At 38.7% G+C, this 22,590-nt stretch overlaps 1 protein-coding gene across 12 annotated transcripts in view; it reads right to left on the bottom strand.

Moving 5' to 3' along the window:
* Positions 1 to 22,590, bottom strand: part of CADPS (calcium dependent secretion activator) — a 476,794-nt gene that overhangs the window by 120,541 nt on the left and 333,663 nt on the right. For all 12 annotated transcript variants that reach the window (XM_055383622.2, XM_019024533.4, XM_055383621.2 and 9 more), the window contains exons 12-14: positions 19,579 to 19,715; positions 15,999 to 16,186; positions 1,289 to 1,390 (exon numbers count right to left, since the gene is read on the bottom strand). In XM_055383622.2, coding sequence (XP_055239597.1) covers positions 1,289 to 1,390; positions 15,999 to 16,186; positions 19,579 to 19,715 — 427 coding nt within the window. The remainder of the gene's footprint in view (positions 1 to 1,288; positions 1,391 to 15,998; positions 16,187 to 19,578; positions 19,716 to 22,590) is intronic.

Below are 22,590 nucleotides of genomic sequence, written 5' to 3' on the forward strand. Positions count from 1 at the left end.
TGTCTGCAGCAGAAAAGAATATTCAGAGTGGTGACATAAGGCTCTGTTTAGATTTCTATTGTGAAGGAGAACTATTTGTTAGCTCAAATGTGACCTTATATGTTATTATCGAGACTGGCATTAAAAAAGTATTAGTTGGAACAGGCTGAAATTCAAATACACTTACTTAAGTCCCCAAAAGTTCAATATATGGAATAGAAAAGTGGATTTAGAGCAAATTCATGATTCTGCTAGCTATACTTCCCTGCTTGCGGTTTCCTATTGTTATGGACCGTCTGCTACTGGTAATGCATTTTACATATAGTGTATGATCAATAAAGATTTATCCAGGAGGATTTTGATGGCACAGAAAAAAACTATGTCAGGTACCACTACAAGTTCCAGTGACTGGTTTCAGGTTGTCACTGGCCCTTCAGAACACTGTGCATGGGACAGAGAGACTAGCATGGCTGCTTAAACCTGGACTATCTTATGTAAGCATCCCACTTCTTCCACTTGCCAGCTGGATTGCCTTGGGCAAGTTCCTTAACCTCTCTCAGCCTCACTTTGTTCCTGGTTTAAATGGGGATTATGATAACTACCTTACAAAGTTGTTATGCCACGAGTTAATACTTCTCCAGCCTCCAGTTCTGTATCTGGTATATAGGAAGTATTTAATAAATAGGAACCATTAGAAATGCTATTATTATTTTTCAGTTACTATTTCAGGATCTCTGGTCCAGAACCACCAGGACAGCACTAAAAACACCTAATGTGCTCCAAGGGAGAAGTGGGCTATGTGGTGTAAGGCTCAAGCACAGAATCTGCTGGCTTTCCTGAGTATGCAGGGGAGATTCAATCCACCCAGGCTGATGCAAGGTTCATTCTTTCCCTGTGTTGCCAGCCAGTGCTGTTTCTGCGGTACTGGAAAAAGTGGAGACTCTTCTAGGAGTATCACTGCCTTCCTTCCTTGTTCACCATGTTCGGATTCACAAGATTTTTTATTTATTCATTTTTACTTAGGAACCTCGAAGAAGCTTCAAATTCAACTTTTTATAATAGATTGTTGACCAGGGTCAGCTCAAACATGGAGGAATTTGTTCTTTAAGTGGAAATAACATGAACTTAAGAATGCAAAGTTTCCTGGTTATTGCAGAACCATATCTGATTGATTTGCTTGTTCTACTCAGTTATTTCTAAATATCCAATGTATCCTCTGGTAGATTTACAGTTTTGGAAAATTAAGTCCTTTAGTTTTCCCTTCCCACTCTCATCTCCTAATTAAAGCTCTCCAGCCCCAGATCCTTACCTAAAATGCGTAATCTGATTTTCTAGCAGAACTCGGAGCCTCTCTTTGATTTCTTCAAAACGTTCCTTTTCTTCAACAGTCACAGTTCCGATTCCATCAGGCCTGAAAGAAGACATGTCATGAAATGACGGGAACCTCATATGCTGACACCATCAAATCAAATCTCTAGCAGGAGGAAACTGTCCATTTTAGAAGAAACAACCGCAATGATCGATGTGAGCTCAGGAGAAGCCCAGCTATTCAGGGCTAGCTTCCAAAGGCGATGGGTTGTGTTTGGGTTATCATTTTGGAAACATGTGCAGAGCTGTAGCTCTTTTCTTGTGAAATGGTAAAATGTACAAACTGGTGGCTTGAAGGTTAAGTCCAGCCCCTGAACTTGTTCTGTTTGGCTCATAGCGTCTTAAGAAATTTGAACCAGTTGCCAACATTTTTTTAAATTAGGGAAGTTTGAGAATACAATTCTGATTTCTGTTTTCTTGAAAATTTGGAACAGTTAGCATTATTAATTGGTGGCTAACAGCTTCTCCCTTACCTGGGACAGGCACTCACCTGGTCCACATTGCTAAATTGTATTACCTATCTCTCTTGTAGGCACTTGGGTTTGGGGTCCCTGAATTATGCACAAAAAATCCTATGAAAATCAGGTGACTTGTAAGTGTTTGTCTTTCCCGGTGTCAGACGTCTTAAATGGCTCAGTTTCTTGCCTATAACTACCGATGTTCAGATTTATTTAAGTGCTCATGTATTCGTTGAAGAACAAACCACATGTTTTCCAATTTTAGCAAACTGTTACTCATTGTAATAAAAAGGACTCCAGCTTAAATAAATGATTTCAGTTTGATCATCATATTCTCATGGTTCTGTGTCATCTTTAGGTGCATACATATATACTCTATTTGTTATGGACCATTCAAGTTGAAAATATAAAGGGAGGATACATATTTATAGCCCAAATTTATCTGTTCCAAACTAAATGCAGGATAATCTGACCCATTCAAAGCCTTCAGCTTCCCAGATCTCATAGTGACTTGTTTTGACTACTGGCTGAGCCAGTTTGCAGATTGGTGTGTCACCATAAAACTTCTATTGGAACATTCTTCAGTTTGCAAATGCAAGTCATCTTGAGACCAAACAAATGGTCTTATTTATAGGCCTTCTCAAGGATCCAGCATAAGTTGGGAAAATCCTTTATACTAGACCAGTCTGACTGCACAAAAGACTTGGCAAATGACAGCAATGTACCTCCTGTTATGGGTTAATCAGTCAGCTTTCCTTCTTTTTTGATAATAAAAATGCCCTATTTGAAATATGCGAAAATTTCCTCTTCCCCACTTTATAAAAAATACCCCCAAACAGTAAAATCCTGTTCAGTCCATTTCTTCATACTCTTCCAAAGAAAGGCAAAATGATAAACAACAGGTAGGTTGTCTTCAAATTCTCTGGTAAATCTCATATGTTAATTTACAAAGTTTATTAAAAAATTTTATAAGAGACAGGGTCTTGTTCTGTTGTCCAGGCTGGGGTGCAGCAGCGTGATCATAGCTCACTGCGGCCTTGAACTCCTGGCCTCAAGTGATTCTTCTGCCTCAGCCTCTTGAGTAGCTGGGATTATGGGTGCAAGCTACCATGCTTAACAAAAACAATTTTTTTTTTTTTTTACATGAAACGTCCGTGAATCTACAGTTAGATAACAGGATGAATTTACTGGCCTCCACAAAACACGTGATGCTTTTGTTTGTAACTTTTCGTGTATATGCTACAACCTACAACTTCCTTAAGCTGTGGTTTTTAAATTTCTTTAAACAAACTTCAGCTTGTTAATGAACTGAACACACATTTGTTTATGTAATCAGCATGTGCATGCACACACTCAACTGGGGGAAAAATGGAGCAATTTAAAGCATTTTGTTTTTTAGTGGAGAATTAACCCAGAGAAAAATGCTGTTAAATATAATTTTACAGTTCAGAAAAGGTTTACAGATCACAGCAAAAAGTATGGAGACTATTTAACATGAAGAGCCAGGATATTTGTGGTCATTATTAGGAGATAAATATCTCTGTGAATAAAACCATTCATTCATTACCCTACAAGCCTTCTAAGGCAATTAGGCAATTAGAAGGCAGCTTTCTGCTTTGTGTCTGAGATGATAAAAACTGAACATTTAGTGTATGCTTGGCCTTCTCAGTTAATTCTCACTATAAAAGATATTATTACAAACCTAACAATGGATTATGTTTTTTCCTTTTGTTCTGATGATTCCCACTTGTAATTATTATAAGTATCAGATAGCAGCTTCTGCTTCGCTGATAACCTCTCCTCGGACTACTTTCTGAACACTATTAATCTCACTATTCCAATAAAAGTAAATAACTAAAAAGTAGTGTTGTCTCTTAAATTTGCTTCTTGATCACCTATGTCAGCGCGACAACTTTTATTTTAAATAAAACAAACTAACTTTACTAAGTCTGTAAGGTACAAGTACAGAGTTCACCAATAAAAGCAGGTGATAAAACAATTTGATGTCGAATGATTTTGACATAAAATGTAAATTTGTAACTGCCAGAATTGCTCTGAAATGGTATTGGTAACAGGAGATGCTGCTTTACAAAGTGAGGAAAAGACATGCAGGAATAACAACTTGTCAAAGATCATAGGTTGTAACCAGGTCAGTTAAAAAGCAAAAGGATCCCTTTTTTGTTTGATTTCACTTCATTGTTTTTGAAAATTCTGTCAAACATCAATTTCTTGTTCATCGACCCCTATAATTTGGCAATGTTAACTATACAGGTTTAGATAGATCTCTATAGAGCTATTAACTGAAAAATTCCGGTTACATGCTTTGGAGAGCACTGTTTTTCCACAGAAGCAACAGCATACTTTTTCTAGAGCAGTGGTTCTCAAACTTGAATGAGCCTCAGCATCACCTGGTGACAACCTGGATTGGTTGGTCCCCTAAAGTTGCTGATTCAGTAGAGCTGGGGGGTGGGGGTTGAGAACTTGCATTTCTAACAAGTTTACTGGTGCTGCTAGTGCTGCTGGTTCGAGGACCACACTCTAAGTACCACTGTTCTAGAGAAAAAAAATATTAGGTGGGTGGTTCTTCCAGTGGCAGAGAGGGTATATTTGATTCAGGGTTCCTGATTTCTCTTAGGTTGGAGTGGATTTGGAACCCAAGATATTCTGTGAGAGATACATGGTATTATTTAACTATGAATCCCTTCCAAAAGTGGCATTTGTATTGTTTACAAGGTGCCATTCCAAGTAGTGCTGGTTGCAAAATAAATAGTAGAGCTATATTGGTATCTTTCAGACGCCATGCTTTTGTTTTGTCTTTCTGAAAATATTTGGGGGTAATTCTACAACTGTCTTAAAACTAGCTCTGCATCTTGTTCCTTTCTCAATACTAAATCACTAAAGGAGGCACAAAGAGTGAAAGAAGAGGAGGGGTGAAGCTGGATTTTAAACTGCGAGCTAGAAAATTCCAGGCTGAGATGTGTCTCTACACAGAACACCTATCTAGAAGCCTGACTCTCTCACGCTCTCGTATCCTGACTGTGAATATTCTGGTTTTCTTGCTTTCAGGCTTTTTAGCATCCATTGCCAATTTCTAACCCCTGGATTTGGAGGAGTGGCCTCAGCCACATTCTGGCCACTCTTGTGTGAGGGTGAATCGAGGTGCCTATTCCCCTACTATTAAAGCTGAAGGGCTTCCTAGAGGCCAGCCCCTCCCTTTCACAGCCACTCCATATCTAAGCTGGACTATGACCTCAGTTCAGCTACCAGGACACCCTCCTCTGGAATCTTTATGTTGAATAAATGATACAAGGCTAGAATAAACAGATGGAATTTGCTTGTTCCAGCAGCTGTGCCTTGACCAGACTGTCCTTACAGGTCAGTAGTTTTTGATCTTGTCTGTTTCTTAGAATTGTGAAAGGTCGCATCCTCAAAGCTCTATCTATCTATCTATCTATCTATCTATCTATCTATCTATCTATCTATCTATCTAACTATTGAGACAGGGTCTCATTCAGCCCAAGGTGGAGTACAGTGGCGCAATCTCTGTTCACTGCAGCATTGACATCTCAAGCTCAAGTGATCCTCCTACTGCAGCCTCCTGAGAGGCTGGGACTGCAGAAGCATGCCACCATATCTGCTAATTTTGTTTTAATTTTCTTCAGACACAAGGTCTCATTATGTTGCCCAGGCTGGTCTCTAACTCCTGGGCTCAAGGGATCCTCCCACCTCAGCCTTGCAAAATGCTGGCATTACAGGCATGAGCCACTGGACCCAGCCTGACACTGGCATTTTTAAGGTTTCCCGTGTTACTCTAACATACAGTAAGAACCACTGCGTCAGTCCTGCTTTCTACTCTTCCATAGCTGACTTGATTCCAGCATTCCCTTCCCTGTCGTTGAGGCCCCAGCATCATCCTAATAAACTCTCCTTTGCTTAGATTACCCAGAGTTAGTTTTTGTCACTTATATTGAGCTCAATATAAGTTCATAAAGCACATATCTCTTCCTTCACAACGTTCCAAATTTTAATAGACGATGTCTTTGAACTTAGCTTTAGAAACACATACACACATGAGCACATACACATGCGAACATAGCCCCTGGTCTCTGGTTCCACCTAACTGCACACTGGCTAACATCTCACTTCTTTTATATCATGATCCTGCAAACTTGAGACAATATGCAGGTCAAGCGCAGTCATTTTTGGAGCCGTGCTGAAGCCTGGAAGCTCTCCCACCTGCGGGCCATCACTGGAGCCAGAAATGGGTCTCTCCAGCCACAGCAGACTATATCGCATCTGACACGGCGGGCTTCTCCGGAATCCACCTTTCAAGTTTTCGGCAAACCATTTTCTCACTGTCCTTCACAAAGTTGACATTTTCGGCAGCATGATAGGAAAGATGTCATGTCGGCTGCTCTTCAAGTTCTTGTCACAGTGGTTAGCACCAGTTCTGTCATCTTCACTCTCCTCACAGTCTCCCATCTTGAGCCATGTCACAAATAATAATACATCTAGAGTTGCATTTTTCTTTTTTTTGTCAAATTGAAACTACCATAACCCAGCTGCCCAACCTTTGAGTGACTAGTTATGCAAATTGTTCTCTTTTTCTCAAATGCTTCTGACCTGGAGTTTATTAACTAATATCTATTATAGGATTAATGTAATTAAGTACTGAGTTTTTAATGTGAAACATTTTAATATTTGAAATTAAGTGTGAACAGTGTAGTCAAAGAATTCAAGATTCAATGTGTTTTGTGAAATGAATTTACCTCTTTAGTGTTGTTAAATTGTCACTACACACCCAGGTGAGCACACAGACTTTTAGCAGTTCATTATCTTTCTAGAATGGTTCTCCATATTATGTTAAAAGCTGGGCCACAAAAACCTTCTTTTGAAAGGTAAGATGTCTCTCCAAGAGGGTCAGAATGCTAAATTAATTCAAAGCTTACAATGATCTATATGTTCTGAGATTGCATCTATTTGGTGATTAAGGGCAGAATCCAGGTGTAAAAAGAAATGTATGAATTCCACAGAAGAGGAAAGAGTGTCTGGTCCACTGCTCCGCATACAACCAGCTTTCAGGCTCCAGTCACTACCAACAAGGGGTAAAACTCCAGCTGAAGAGGGAATATACTTTCATCTCCAAATGCAAATGTCCACATATGCTGGTGCAGGCACCGTAAACATGATATATTCTCTCTCTCCAAATGGATGCATGCCTGCAGACCGCATTATGGATCCATGAAAATGTCCTTAAACAAGCATGATAACTGAATCCTACTTGCTACGAAATTGTTCCAGCCCAGAAACATGAGAGCTTAAAGGGCCAGAGAGGGACAGAATATCTTAGTAGATGTTCTTTGCAGTGCTCCCTAAATAGGACATTTAGACCAAACACCCTCTTTTAACCACTGACTTAAAAAGAAAAAGACTTCTCCCAGAAACTAACTCTTTATTACTTCTAGTTTTACAATGATACCTTTGAATTTAATCCTTGCATGGAAAGTTTTCCTTTGTCTCTTTCAAGTGATTAATAACCACAAATTCAAGATAGCACCAAAGCATTATCTTCTCAAAAGGAGATATCCGTGCTTGCTCATCTGTATGGTTTGTACAATCCTATGTTAATTATAAATTATAATTAGGGCCCTCACATCTCATAGTTACTGCTTCATTATGAAAGCCAGCCTCACCCCTTCCTCTCCTTTCCTTCCAGCCCATGCCCTTTTCTAATTATGCCCTGATGCCCTGGGGCTCAGACACGCTGCTAAAACAAATATATCAAAGTGTTTGTATCACAAAGAATAAGATAGGAAGCAACAATAAGCAGTTTCTACAATATTACAAGTGTGCATTGTAGCTTCTTGGGGCTAATAGTTAATCTCCAAATGAGGCTTGGAAGGGGCAAAAATACACCAGTGAGGACTGTCTTGACTTATTTACAGTTCTCCTAAATATGTGGTTATAACCTAACAGTATCAGAAGGTGTCATTAACTCTATTAAAGGATGAAAGTCGTGGAGAAGTCTCTCTCTACTGAACAATCACAAAGAATATGGATGCTATGGGCACAAGGACATTAGTCAAAGTGGCTCAGGCTCAGTCCAGGTACTGAATGAAGCAAGAACACATCAGATGATTAGAGAAATTGAATAAAATGCAGGAAAGCATGCATTTTACCCCCAAGAGGACCAATTTTAAAAATTGGCACTGCATAGATTTTTCCCTTTGAGGAAAAAGAGATGTGTTTCTTTATTTCTAGACAAATATAGACAATTAATCTTTAGATTCCTTTCTGAAGACACCATATACAAAATTCTGAGTGGTCAGGCCAGTAGTATGTGTGGCTTTTTGATATCACATCCACTCTAAAAGGAGTGTAACATCTGAAAATATGTTTTTGTACCAGTTAATTCAATGACTATGGGATAAAGACACATTGTTGGAATTTTAAGAGGAAAAACACATTATCTGATGGTTTGCTATGGGCCAGAAAGATTGCACCAATGGAATAGGTAATTTAGCATATTTCACAAGATTTCATGTCTCGATGGGAAAATCTGCTGTTCTCATGGGGAAAGTCAGAAAGAGAGTCACGTGGGTTAAAAGGAAACAAGTTCCAAAGTGAATTTCTCCTTGGACATCTGGGATGCCTACTTATACTTAAAATTTGTTTGAAAATTTTTCCCACTTTCTCTTCCAAGTACTTCCTATTAAGTAAAGCTGGCTCCTTAGAATTTAGAGAGCATGACTCAGCTGTGTGCAAGGCCTGTACTTGCTCAGAATTGGAAGGCCAGCCAGCGACATGCTTATGTTCACAAGTGCAATAATCTTTGTGTTCAGTGTGTAACATGAGACCAAGAATGTGGAGGTGTTTTTTATACCACATCAGTGACTGCCTGCTATATAAAGTGCTACATGCAGAGGTTAGTAAAACAGAGCTATCCCCACTACACAGTTTTTGCCCTTTATCTTTGTGGGAAAAAGGGTTGAGAAGCACCAGATGTAATGTCATTATGTGTGTGTGTGTGTGTGTGTGTGTGTATGTGTCTGTGTCTGTGTATGCACGGGTATGAGAAAGAGAGAGGAGGGAGTTAGAGTGAAAGAAAAAAATGTGTTACTCATTTACTGCTAGGAAGGCATTCACCAAAAAGAAATAAAAGGAACCATTATGTGACATGGATTGAAACGGCCACCCAACATTGGAGGCAAGCGCACAGTCAATAGGGCAATCATTGTGGTCCAGAGGAGAGAAGATAGAGACCTAAACTATGGTAGTGGCATTGAAGAGAGGGAGAAATGGATGGACTTGAGAGATACTTAAGGGCTTTGTCAAGATATAGAAATTGAACTGTTGTGACACACTGGAGAGAAAGAGAAGTCAAGGATGGCTCTTGAGGTTCTATCTTGGGCAACTGGGAGGATGAAACCACTTACTTAGGAATCCTGGCAGAGTAACAGGAGAAAAGTGAGTTCCATTTGATTGTTTGGTTACTCAAATCTTAATCTACAAGGGATCACATGGTCTCCGAACATGGGCAGCACCTTGGCTCCAAATACATCGCCCAAAAGAAATCTTTAGAGCACACTTTCAGAGATTTTTAAGATTCATACCCTCTTACATCTGCTTTACTCATTAATCTATGCAGCTTACTTTGGATTGGGGTGGTTGGCATTATAGATTTGTTAATTGCTGATACAATGTACTTTCTACACAGGCCATATGTGAAGAGCAGCACTGGCATTCAAGAAATGTTAAATAATAATGTAAATGAGAAAAATTTCCAATCCCAGTAATAAAGGGATCCAAGGAACACTGACGCAACTTGCAATCATCAGAGCTGTTTGATTGCCTTGTCACTGTGGGATAGTGACCAAAGTGATGCTAATCTAAATGTCATCTAGAAAGAATACTAAAAATATTATGGTGAGAATTAAGTACTGCAACCTTAGAAGCTGATTTAAAAATTAGAAGATGTAGCAATTTACATCTGTGGATTTTATGATCGCCAAATGCAACCAGCTGAACATACTCACATTTTCCTTTTTCTCCTGTCTCTCTTTTCAGAAAATGGGTTCAGTTTTAAAAAGTTAGTTCAAACTAATGTTCCCTCAATCAGTGGGTCTTGAACTTTGCTACATATTTAAATCACTTGAGATTTTTAACTCATGAAGTTTGGGCCATATTCCAGATTAATTAGAATCTCTGCAGGTGGAGCCCAGGCATTAGCATTTTTACCTTCTCCAAGTGATTCTAGTGGGCAGCCTAGTTTGACAACCAAAATCCTAAATATGTATGATCTAAAGACCAAATGCTTTAGATTCATGGTCGAGAGGGGTGCTTAGTAAAAGTGCAGATTCCCAGCTCCATTTAAGACTTGCCAAATGAAATTATTTGAGGATGCCACCTAGTACTCTGCCTTTTATAAAATCCCCACATGATTTATGTGCACACTGAAGTGTGAGAGCCACTGTACAAATTGAAAATCAGTGGTGGTACCTGTTAGGCTTTTAGACATAGGGTAAGTCTTGTGTAAAAGAAACAACAAATCCACGTAAAGGAAAAATGCAGCTCATCACCAGGGAGTTTGGTTTAAAACAGGGTTTCTTGACCTTGGCACTATTAACATTTTTGGCTTTGTTTTCAGGAGGCTCTCCTGTGTATTATAGGATGTTTAATAATATCCCTAGCCTCTACTTACTAGACAAAAATGGCACCACTCCACCCCAGCTGTGGCAATCAAAAATATCTCCAGATATTACCAAATGTTCTGTGTGTGCTGGGGGTGGGGGGTGGGGGAGTGGGGATTACCCCCAGTAATCCTAAAAATGCCAAACATGTGGATGGTTTCATACATCCCAGTGTTTGAAATTATGAACAGCAAACATCTTCCTGATTGACCAGATGTGTCTACACTTGACTACAGTAACTGTGATTCACAGAGCATAGTTTTTCATGGAGATGGTGCACAAGTTTCCAGAGCAGATGGGAGAAACTTGGTCACTGCCACGTCAGTGGTCATTAATGATTTCCAGCTGCAGCAGGGCAAGGTTCTGCCTCTGCCAGTGGAAATGCTGAGTTAATAATAGGTAAAAAACATCTTTTTACCTAATCCAAATCTGGTTGTGAGATCTCAGTGGAAATGGGCTCTACTCAGTTAAAGGCAGTTAAAGGGCCATTGCTTTCATGAGTCATGAATTGTTTTTAAATCTGGAACAAAGAATAGATAACATCTCCACATCCAAATGTGGGTCATGATGGTGAAAGGTTTGGAATGTGGTTTCCCCAATCCCAAAGGCAATTAATTAGTGTTCATAGGAGACTCTCCCCTTAGGTGGTATAAAACTCCAGATAAATCCTGGTTTTCCCCACAAAGCTAAAATCTCCAGGTAGGCCATATTAGTTTTGGCCATCTTCAGGCTTCTCTTTAATTCAGATGACTGCTGTAGCATCTCACCTGGAAATGTTGAAACAAATATCAAATGGCCAGGTTTGCCATCTCACACCATATACAAGTGCTAATCTTGGACACGTAGGAAGGTAGAGTGGTTACAAATGCAAGCACCAAAGTCAGAATATCCATGTTTGAATCAGGCTCAGACAGTTATTTGTTATGAGTTTCAGGCAAGTGACTGAATTTATGTGAGCCTCAAGCACTCATCTATTGGGTGAGGGTAATAATGATACTTATCTCATATGAATGTAATAAGGATAAAATGAGATAACATATATCAACAGCACTTCACTTAGTGCCTGGAATATAGCAAGTAATTATTAAATGGTAGTGATTATCCTTATTTTAATTAAACTTTATGATTATTTAAATTGCATCTTTGAAAACATTTTTATTTATGAAACCTGACGATGGACTATTTCACTTGTTATTGTAATCCATAGAAGATAATTTTAGATGCTAAAGGGATATTACAGATACTATGATTCAGTATGCTCATTTTACAGAAATGAGAAAACTGAGGCACAGAAACGGGATCTGATACTCCTAGATTTATGCAGAATAGGCTCTAACATTCAGGTCTTCAGCATATAAGTACAGTCCTGATGTAGTGCAAAAGGAAAGAGCTTTGGACTTAGAACATCTAGGTTTGCTACTTAAATTTACAGATGTTTGACTTTATCATCTGCAAAATGAACATAAAAATAGCTAATCTGAATATTTTATAGCAAATGTTTGAAAGCACTTTGTGGCTGGGTGCAGTGGCTCACGCCTGTAATCCCAGCACTTTAGGAGGCTGAGTCGGGCAGATTACCTGAGGTCAGGAGTTCGAGACCAGCCTGGCCAACATGGTGAAACCCAGTCTCTACTAAAAATACAAAAAAATTAGCGGGGCGTGGGGGCAGTCGCCTGTAATCCCAGCTACTCATGAGGCTGAGGCAGGAGAATCACTTGAGCTCATGAGGTGGAGGTTGCAGTGAGCTGAGATCATGCCATTGCACTCCAGCATGGGGCACAAGAGTGAGACTTCATCTCAAAAAAACAAAAACAAAAAAGCACTTTGTAAACTGTAGAATGTTACACAATAGCTACTTAATATTATGATTTCTTCTTTATTAAAAAAATGCAATGCAAACAAAGATTCTGAAACAAACACATAAGCCTCAATAGGACCAGTCAAGATCCCTTTAGTTAGTTTTTCGTGGCCTAAGAAATAGATCAGGTTCAAGCAAGTGTGCCTTTCAACACTGGCCATTTGTTCTCTGCTCCGCTTGGATGTTGATCCTTCCAAAAGCAGCACCTTGGACAGCAGCCAGGAAGGCTTCCTCTCCGAAGCCTTGTCATTCTGTCAGACCTCACCTTCAGGCACCTACAACATTCTGCATGCACTTTCTTCCTAATTGCAAGTTACTGGTGCCTTGCGATCTAACTTTTACAGTGAAACACAAACAGAAATTGCATTTCACCTCTATCCTTACATATTGCGGTGAAGGAGATGGATGGCCACATGGAATCAGGGTATTCTTTGACCTTCCCTATTGGACCCGCATATACTGATTGACAGCCTGCCACATTCTCTAGAAAGCAAAAGTTTGCATTTTCATTTGGCCTGTCTACAAGTGAACTGTATACATTTCAGGACTTAGAAATATTCAGTGAATAAATTTATAATGATGAAGCATACAGCATACACGCTTGAGAATTTTGGGTAGCTTGGCAATGCCAGGATCAGAGTCATCAGTTCTAAAACCAAACAAAAGACTTTGAAATGTCAGTGTTAATTTTGGGTGATGGTATAAAAGGTGAAGAAGGGCACAGAATAAAACTGGAAATAATTAGTAAACCTAGTTTAAAAGGGAAAAAGTTCACCAATTTGCCAATTTATAAACCTGCAAAGAAAGGACATAGGAAACAGGACAGGATAAACAAAATTTTATAAGTTAAAAGTGCCTTAAAGGTGACCTCAGCATATAAGTGATTCTACTAAGAAGCATTAATTTGGTAATAGAATGTATCTTATGCCATTATTATAAATCATTATTTGAGATGAATTTCTTTTTATGAGATGAATGTAGAACTAATAGGTATTTGCTGAAAATGATGGCACTACTATAAATGCATAGGCCTATCTTATGCCAATCTATTTTATTTGCTCCTTAAACATAATTTCAAAATTATAAAGCATGGGTTGCTTATTATGAATGACTTGGTAAGGTACCAGGCCCCTAACTAGATGCCACTAAAAAAGCAATCTGACTCACAATTCTGTTTACATATTGCTCAATTAGTATTTTCAATATGAACATGTTTTAAAAGTCACTGAACACCTGACTCAAATTTAGTCCCAGTACACGGTATTTTTGCCCATTGCTAGAATTTTTTTTTTTAAATTGCACCTTTGAAAATGCTTAAAGAGAGACTTTAGGAATACTCAAAGCTTGCAAAAGTGGAAGTGATGGCATGGATGGAGGCTTGGGGAAAGAGTAAAGATATTACAAACACAAGCCAATACACACATTACTTCTTACCTTTTCAGCTCTTGATTTGCCTGGGTTTTGGAATCTTTTCTTTTTTTGGATTCCTTTTTGGTATCTTTTTTAGCCTCTGGTTCAGGTGGGGAGGGAGTTTTGCTCCCTTCAGGGTCTGTATTTGGTGGCAGCCCACTAAGGTACACATGCATTTGTTGACTTTGGAGAGGGGGTGGTCGCATGAGGCATGCACAGAGTGTGGCCAGCCATAGGAGAATCAAGAGCACACGCACATGCACAAACAAAAGAAAGAAAAAGAAGGGTGCATGAAAAAGCAGGCGCAAATGCATTCAAACTAAAATAATAAGAAAAAAAGATGCAAACTTGCATAAGGAAAATCAGAACTGAAAAGAAAATAAGAAATCCAAAACTGTTTCCATGACAAGATGTATAAACCTAACTGTGAATCAAGTGGCAGTCTTACAATATGAAATCCAGACAATGTGTATCATAATTCATGATGATGTTTACCAGGGAGTTTACAAAAACACTTCATTATTTTATAACACTTTCTTATTCAGTAACATATGTAGAATACAGTGTGACAACCCAGAGAATATAATGCAACTTCTCTCTCTCTCTCTCTTTAAAAAATTCAGTCCAAGAGGCTGTAACAGATAGTCATCAAAGTGTACATATTTATAAAAAGCAGAATTATGCACAGATACCCCCCAGGTATCAGAGTTTCCATGAGTATCTTTTATGCAAATAAAAGTTCACGTGCTGTGCTAGCAAACCTCATAACAATGGGAGGTGATGATAACCTTGTTGCCTGTTAAATATTCAAACCTATGATGCTATTGTTATCTAGCTCTAAATGTTGAAGTTGCATTTCGTAAAAATACATCAGTGCTAGAAGGAGGAAAAGCACAGAAAAAATCCTACAGAGATTTTAGTTGTATAGCTTGCAAAGATGAAGACGACTGACACAGTTCTGATTTAAAATAAATGTAGTCAATTCTGGATTCTCCCACATGTGGATTTCTCCAGAGCAGCGACTTTTGCATCTGAGGCTGGGTTTCTGAAGCCACCTAGTGTTTCCTGGGTGTGGCTTCACTGGCTGTTGGTTGGGGAGCTTTGGGATAATATAGGCTTGTCTTTATACTAATGCAAGGCTACATACATTGAGATAGTAAACTGGCTGTGGCAGTGTGGAAATTTATTCCATGTCTCCAGAGCCAAATGGCAATGTTCTTAAATTATTTGCTGCTTTGCATTATTCAGAACATGGATCTTTTCCTCCAGGAGCTGGGCAAGGTCTAAAGAAAGAGAGTACTTAGTACAGAGTCAGGAGACTTGACGTTCTGGGCTTGTATATAAAACCTACAAAATGAGGGGGTTGATTAGACTGTGATCTCAAAAGTTCTTCCAGGCTCTATGGTTAAATTAAAAGTGTTATCATCATCTTTGCCTTCCAGCTTCACCTAGCTTGCTTCAGCTCTGGAAATGTACTTGGCTTCCTCCTTCTGCAGGACATTTGTACATGCTGTTCCTTTTGCCTGGAACCACTCAACTCCTACACATGCTTTAGTTCTCAGCTCCAGCATCACTTCCTCAGGGAGGTCCTCCTTGCCATCTTGCCATTCCATCTGAGTCATGTTTCTTTATTAAATTTTGTCATGGAATTTTATTTCCTTTCCTCAGAGTCAGAGCATCAATCTGAATGTAACTCTGCCCTTGTTTGATGTCTGGCTTTTACTCACCACACATACTAAATGTGTATCAGAGTGACTGACACTAAGGAAGTAATCATTAAGCAATTATGAAATAAATAACAAAAACAAAGGCAAATATTTATTGTTTTTGCCATGTTTCAGGCACTATGTTGAGCCCTTTATAGGTACTTGCATTCTCTCAACAACCCCAGGGGTATACAATCATCCCATTTTACAGACGAGAAAACCGTGGCACAAAGGGCTTAATTATCAACCAGGGTTATTGCTAGTAAATGGAAGAACTATGATTTGAACCTAGATTGGCCTAACTTCCGAGCTTGCCCTAGAAGCCCTGCTTGCCATTTATTTTAAGTTTCTTGAAAGGAGAAGAAAGTTAGTGCCCTTTGTGTGTGTGTATGTGTGTGTGTGTGTGTGTAAGTGTGCACATACCACCGAAGGAATGAAGACAGGCAGATCCTAAAAGCAAGACTAGCCATAAACCATTGCCAGTGCCGTTTCTTAAGGATCACCTCTAGACACACGAACACACACTTACCTGTTCCCATGGACATGGGATGCACAGAAGGCAAAGCTGTAGTGAAGAAGGGTGGGGTCGATCATGGCGCCATTTTCTGCCCGTTCAAGCAAGTCTCTGAGGTAGCAGAGATGTCGGTGACACCCCCGGACTCCATTTCGGGCGCAATACTCGTCTAGTACAAACACCTGGCCAGGACTGAACCAGCCCTATATAAAGAATAAAGGAGAGACTTTCTTTTAAATACAGGTTGTTTTCTGGAGAGCTGCTAGAGTTGGGAGTGGCTAGAGAAGGGGACTGAAAAACAGCCAGAGCTAACACTCCTTGATTGCCTATTATGTGCCAGCCACTGTGCACAGCATATTGCGGTTTAGTCCTCACAGTGGAACCTATGAGGTACATTCTGTTATCCCTGTTATAAAGATGGAAAGATTGAGTTCAAGAAGGGCATACAATTTTCTAGTGAGTGATGGAGGAGGATTAGCAGACAGCTTGGTTCCAGAAACAGTGTCTCACCTACTGCTTGAACACGGAACCATACACGTTAAAGGAGTATTGGGGTGGGGATGTGGCAAAGTCGTGGTTACTGATAAGAGGAAATCATAACATTAATGCTCTACATTGATATAGAGCTTTACACTTAACAGAGAACTTTCAGTTGAGCCCTATAGCAACTCTGTAAGGTAGACAGAGAAAGTTTATTTTAAAGACAAGAAAATGGAAATCCTGGTCGTTAAGTGACTCACACAGATAATACAAAACAGAGGCAGGACTCAAATCCAGCTCTGTCATATTCCAAGTCTCCTTGTTTTCTCTACTCTAGAGCATGAAGAAATTTTAGGGTTGATCTACGTACATGCCAGGACTTCATAAATCCTTTCACTTTGGAAGGAGTGTTCTTAAAATTTTTTAAATGAAGGTAATAACGCAACTCTCCAAAGAGAACAGCATGGCTTAGTTTTCAAGTTGTGAATCAGATGTAATTCCATTAAACTGAGAGGAACTTCTTGTGTCCTGGTTTAGAGTTTTATTTCCTCTTCTGGTAATTGTTTGTATTCTTATTATTTATTTGCTTGCTATGGGACCAGTCCAAACTCTGCTATACAAGACAATGGGAATTCAGATCTCCAATTTAGAGCAGGTTTGGTGGCATGATGGGATGGAAATTGCTAGCCCCATTATGCACTTAAGAAAACAGGTGCTCAGAAAGGCCAAGTGAGTTGCCACTCAAGGTCACCCTTAAGCAGAGCCTGAAATAAAATTGTGTTTTCTGGTTTCAGTGTCTGTTCAAAGCAAGAAATAAACCAATTTAGGTGATACTTTCTAAGCTGGAAATTTGGGGCTATTTTAAATATAAACTTAATTTTACTTTGAGGGTCTTCTCTGAGTCATCTTTTGAATATTGCTCCATCTTGGGAGAGAAAAGGCAAAAAGAGAAAGTGACTAGGGGGCAGGTAGAGGCCACAGAAGTACAGCGAGAGAGGCCTTTGCAGCACTCTAATCTTGTATTAGGGATCTGGGAATCTTCAATTGACAACATGCAGCTCAGTGATGCATCCAACGAAAGACGGCATCTTTCCTATTTCAAATTATAAGTTACTGCAGAGGGCGGAGAGTAGTCGAGGCAGTGGGCTGCCCCTATAGGCAACTTCTTTGCCACTCCATCTGCTACCCCAAATGCTAAATCTTAGAAACAACACTGCTGTGAAAGATTAAAATATATTTTCTACGACTCAGATGACACCAAGTCTTTTGTAGATGCCAAAATAGCTGCTTTGAAAAGAGTTGAAGAAATATCAATTAGGAACTCAGTCGAAGACACAGAAAAATTTATGTATCCCTGCTGGTCGGTCTCCAAAACTAACTGAAAAAAAGATTGTAATAATGAGAAAATGGAATATACAGAGGCAGGAGATAAGGTCCTTTTTAATTTCTGTTATTTTCTGAAATTTTGGAATAATGACTAATATATACAGGTATACAAATGGGGAAGGAAGCTATTTTATGCTATTCATAATTAATTTTAGATTCTGGACCATAATTTTAAGCCTATAAGTAATTAATGGAAAGCAAGTTTTAATATTTCATTTCTGGTTTAATTTTTTTAGAGAGCATTTATAAACTCTCCTTCACAGTGAATCTCAAAACAAAGAAAATTGTTTTAAAAAATGATAATGTGAAAAAGTCTTGAAAATAATATGCCTCAAAAACATTCCTTAAGGGAATAGTAATTATATATAAAAGGGAATGATTTAAGTTCAGAGGCATATTCTTACAAGTTTAATGAATGCCATTTATAATTATCTGAACAATCACATAATTGTACAAAACACATTTGAGAAAAATTGCCTTGCAATGCAAGGTAAGCTTTTTTCTTTTCCTTTTCCTTTTTTTTTTTTTTTTTAAGTCGAAGTGATGTGTTCCTTTCCAATTTGGCAAAGTTCAGATCCTTTTGATGAAGGAATTCTAAACCTGAGATAATCAATGAATCTTTCATGAGATACAGATTAATAAATTATTCCACATAATTCTGTTTCTGTTTTTAAGACTATTTTATCTACAATTTTTTATATCTTGGCTTTTGGTACAAAAAAAGAAATTTAAAATAAAAATTAGAAAAAAGAAAGATTGTCATTATACATATTAGTATCAATGATATGTTAACCCTAGTTATTATATAGTATAAATACTATATAGAGATATTTTTCTCAACTTTAGTGTTTAGAATCAGGGATGAGAATTCTCCTCTATATAAAGACATTTCATCACTTTCCCTCATCTTTCCCATCTATAAAGTGGGATTAATAGCATTTACTTTTAAGAAATGAAATAACAATTTATGGCTTGAGGAAGAAGTAAATTGGGTCTTTTTTTAGGCATTTGAATTTGATAGTTTAAAGCCAAAACTGTATCTTCAGAAATCCAGTAAAGATATAATAGCACTCCCTTGAATTTAAATCATTTAAATCTAGCTTTAAAATAAGATTTCAGGAAATATTGATACTCCTGCTGGATAGATAGCTGAATTTCCAAATAACTAAAGCACCATAAAAAATTCCCTGAAAGGGTGAAAAAATGCTGTGAATATTGTGAAGAAAAAAAAAAAGCCATCCAAACAAACAAACAAACCCAAATCAATTTAGCTTATGAAAAATAAAGTTTATTTACAAATCATTTTAACCTTTAAGAAAATACACAAAGAGAATACATTCATGTAATGAGATAGGATTACCAGATCTGGGATGGGGAGGGAAGGGCATCTTAAACTCTAAGCTACTGAGGCAATTTTTACAAGTTCTCCACAAGCAGGTGCCAAACTCGATTACCCTCTTGGGAATATTTCTCATGTAGCAGCTGAAAAGGGGGAAGCTAAGATAGGGAGGCTGGGGAATTGGATCTGTTTCTACTGATAACTTCCTCCCGCTCAGTCTTGTTTCTTTGGTAAGTAAAACTATCTCAACCCAGGAAATCGGGAACACATTTATAATTGTTAAAGGGATTCTGTAATGGAGAAAAGAGCTTCTGACATAAAGGTAGAGAAATATTTAAATGAAAAAAAAATGTTATGTTTAAATTGCTGTAGACCAAAGAATATACTTGCCAGGCAAGAATAGGAATCATTAAGTCTGTGATCCAAAGTAAGGCGTTGTACCATCTCAAAGAGGGAAGCGTGGTCAAAGTTACAGGGGTTGGAAGAGATAAATTCATCCATGCCATGTTTTTGAGCTCTATCTGCGTCTGTTCATTTATACATGTAGAGAGAGACACAATTTAGAGAAACACATCACATTTTCTTTGACATTTCAAATACACAGGAATTCACTAGACATTATGAACGTTAGCTGTTTCCCCGTTGCCTCCCACCAACATCCCCAAGATATTCTTTTTACCTCCCATTGTCAACTTGCATCACTTACTGGTGAGTTTATTGCATTTAGGCAAGAATATATTGGCATCAACATGTTTATCAAATGATCACATTTCCAGTGCATTTATGTTGTTCTTTAAAGACTAAGCATAAGACCGTAACTTCGCCTGCATTTCACCAAACACTGAAAGCAGATCGGATCTTTGCTTAAGATAGCCTATTTAGCTTTGCTGGTTTTTAATAGATTCTGCCATTCCAGTGGTTATGTCTACAGCAATTTCTCTGCAATTATTGGGATTATCTGGAAAAAGGGTTATGCTGATTTTCAGCAAAGTGACAATATTTATATCCTCTTCTTCCAAATCCCCATTGCCAATTTGGTTTCATAAAAGGTTTGAGTCCCCACCCTGCAAAATTAAAAATAAAAAAAACGATTTTCATTGAAACCTGGAGATTAAGTTAAATGGGAATTTAGTTTGTGAAAATCAAGGACATTTCCTTATAGTGTGCTTACTCAGTTAGCAAAGCTTAGGAAAGAGACAAACAAATTTACTCAGCAAGGGCTATGATCTGCCATTTATTGTGAATTAATAGTCTCAATGTATTCACACTTTTCCTTACGGGGTGAAGGCTGTAGGCAAAACCTCCTAAGGGCTAACTAATTAATCTCAACATGTATAACTAAAATACACTATACTCAACAGGCAAAATAACTCAGAGAATTCAACTCGTGTGTGTCCAGGCAAATCCTAAAGAGGTAGAAATGAAGGTGCTCTCCATTAAAGAAATTGGCTCACTCCACCTCATCTTTACTGACTCTCCTGATACGCAGACTATGGAGAAAAAGAATCTTCTATCAAATCGAGCAAAAGATTTTATTCATCCTTTTGCATGAAACATTCTACTGGAATACGGAGACCTGCCAGGAACTAGCGATGCTGTCAGGACACGGGAAAAATCGATTTCTGACTTGGGAGTAGTTTGGATAACATTTTCATGTGTGGCCTCAGTCCCAGGCAGCTTTTTTTTTTCCTCTCCCATGCTTGGGGTATGGCTGTAAGCTTGGGTTATGGTTAGCAGTGTCACTTCCAGATGATGATTTCTCCTATTATTATTGATATTGTATTAATAAATCATTCAAACCTAAATGCATGGTATTGTCAGATTTATACCTCCTTATTGTTTGACTTTTTTAAAAAAATGTTGTCATTTTTCATAGAAGCAGCAAGTGGTCCTTGTTTGAACGAGATGTGTCGTTTATGCCCAAGACTCGCAGAAGCAACGGTTTCCAGAAGGCAAGTTGAAGAATGTGTATTTTAACAGCCAAATCGCTCCATTAGAATAATAAAACACAGCTTTTGGAAAGGATATCACATGTGCAGGAATTATATTAGAGAATCTGAGAGAATCCTCCTTGCTGCATTAACTGCCTCAGATTTATCCTCAGGAAAGTGCTTTCAACTTGAGGTTGGCTGCTTCATCTAGGAGGCTTCTTTCAGTTCGGTTGTTTGGTCTCCAAACTACATTTCTTCTTTGACTTAGGATGGCCAGGAAGTTGTTGCTCCTGGGAAAGCTAGCTGCTTCTAGGGCATGTATGTGACTCCTCTGGCCCAAGGCAAGTGTCTTAAACCTGCTCCAACTGTAGTCTCCCCTGGCATAATGACACTCCTGCAATACAGGTGACATTTCTCTATCCCCTTTGATAGACTCTGCCCTCTCACCTCCAACCTGTCAGTCCCAGATCAATTTAACTCAGGAAAAACTAAGCGTGGGGTACACACGAATTGCTCATGCTGTTTCATCCTCATAAAAAGCCTCATCCATCCCTCGCCTCCCAATTTTAACAGATAGATCAGGCATTTTGGCTAGCAGCAGCTTCTTGCTCTCGGGTTTCTCAGAAAAGGCTGCAAGCTGACAAACCGGCCGGGGCCTTACTCTGCCAGTTTGGCTTGGCTATTTTATTGCCTTCAATTATGATGGTACAACTGGTCATTTAGCTCAGAGAGAAGGGGGCTCTTTTGTAGCTGTTAAAAAAATATGGCACATGTTTCAAGTCTCTTACTCTTTGTTTGTTTGTTGAAACTCTTGAAAACTTTGCTGATGACCTATTTCGCTTTGCTGGCCACTCAGGAAATGGATCTGAAAAGGCGACTTGGCTCCTCTACGGAGACCTGGATTCAGACCCACTCCCCACCCCTCAGTCCATCACAATGGCTCAATGAATGCAGCTTTGTGGTGCTAATTCTAGTCGAAGTCTAAAGAACAATTTCATTTTTTACTAACGTTTTAAAGCAAGCTTACAGAAAAGCCTAAAATCAGCCTGCTTTCATTTTCAAAAAGTAACCTTGTCAAAATAAAACTTCCTTTTCCCTTCTTCCTTTCTTTCTTCTTTCTCCCCATCCACTTGTAGCATGAGCCTAGGACTGGATCTAGGAGGTCTAGATTTTAGGTTGAGCTCTGTTTTTAAATAACTGTAGGATGCTGGCTGAATTGTTTATCTCTCTGAGCATCAGTTGCCTTCTGTGTAAGAGGAGCTGAATTTTCAGTTCCCTTCCTGCCGTCATAGGCTGTAATTTAATGATCCTTAAGATCCCTTGCGCACTATGTGTGGAATGGAGCTTAATGCAGTGGGAATTTCCAGCAAGTAAAGCGAGCAGCCTCTGGATTTTACTTGCCCCAAATTATCATTTACTCAAAATTGGGCTCATTATTCTAATGGTTCCAACAACTCAAGAGCGCTTACAA

This window comes from Gorilla gorilla, chromosome 2 (assembly GCF_029281585.2).
Source record: "Gorilla gorilla gorilla isolate KB3781 chromosome 2, NHGRI_mGorGor1-v2.1_pri, whole genome shotgun sequence".
Taxonomy (NCBI): Eukaryota; Metazoa; Chordata; class Mammalia; order Primates; family Hominidae; genus Gorilla; species Gorilla gorilla.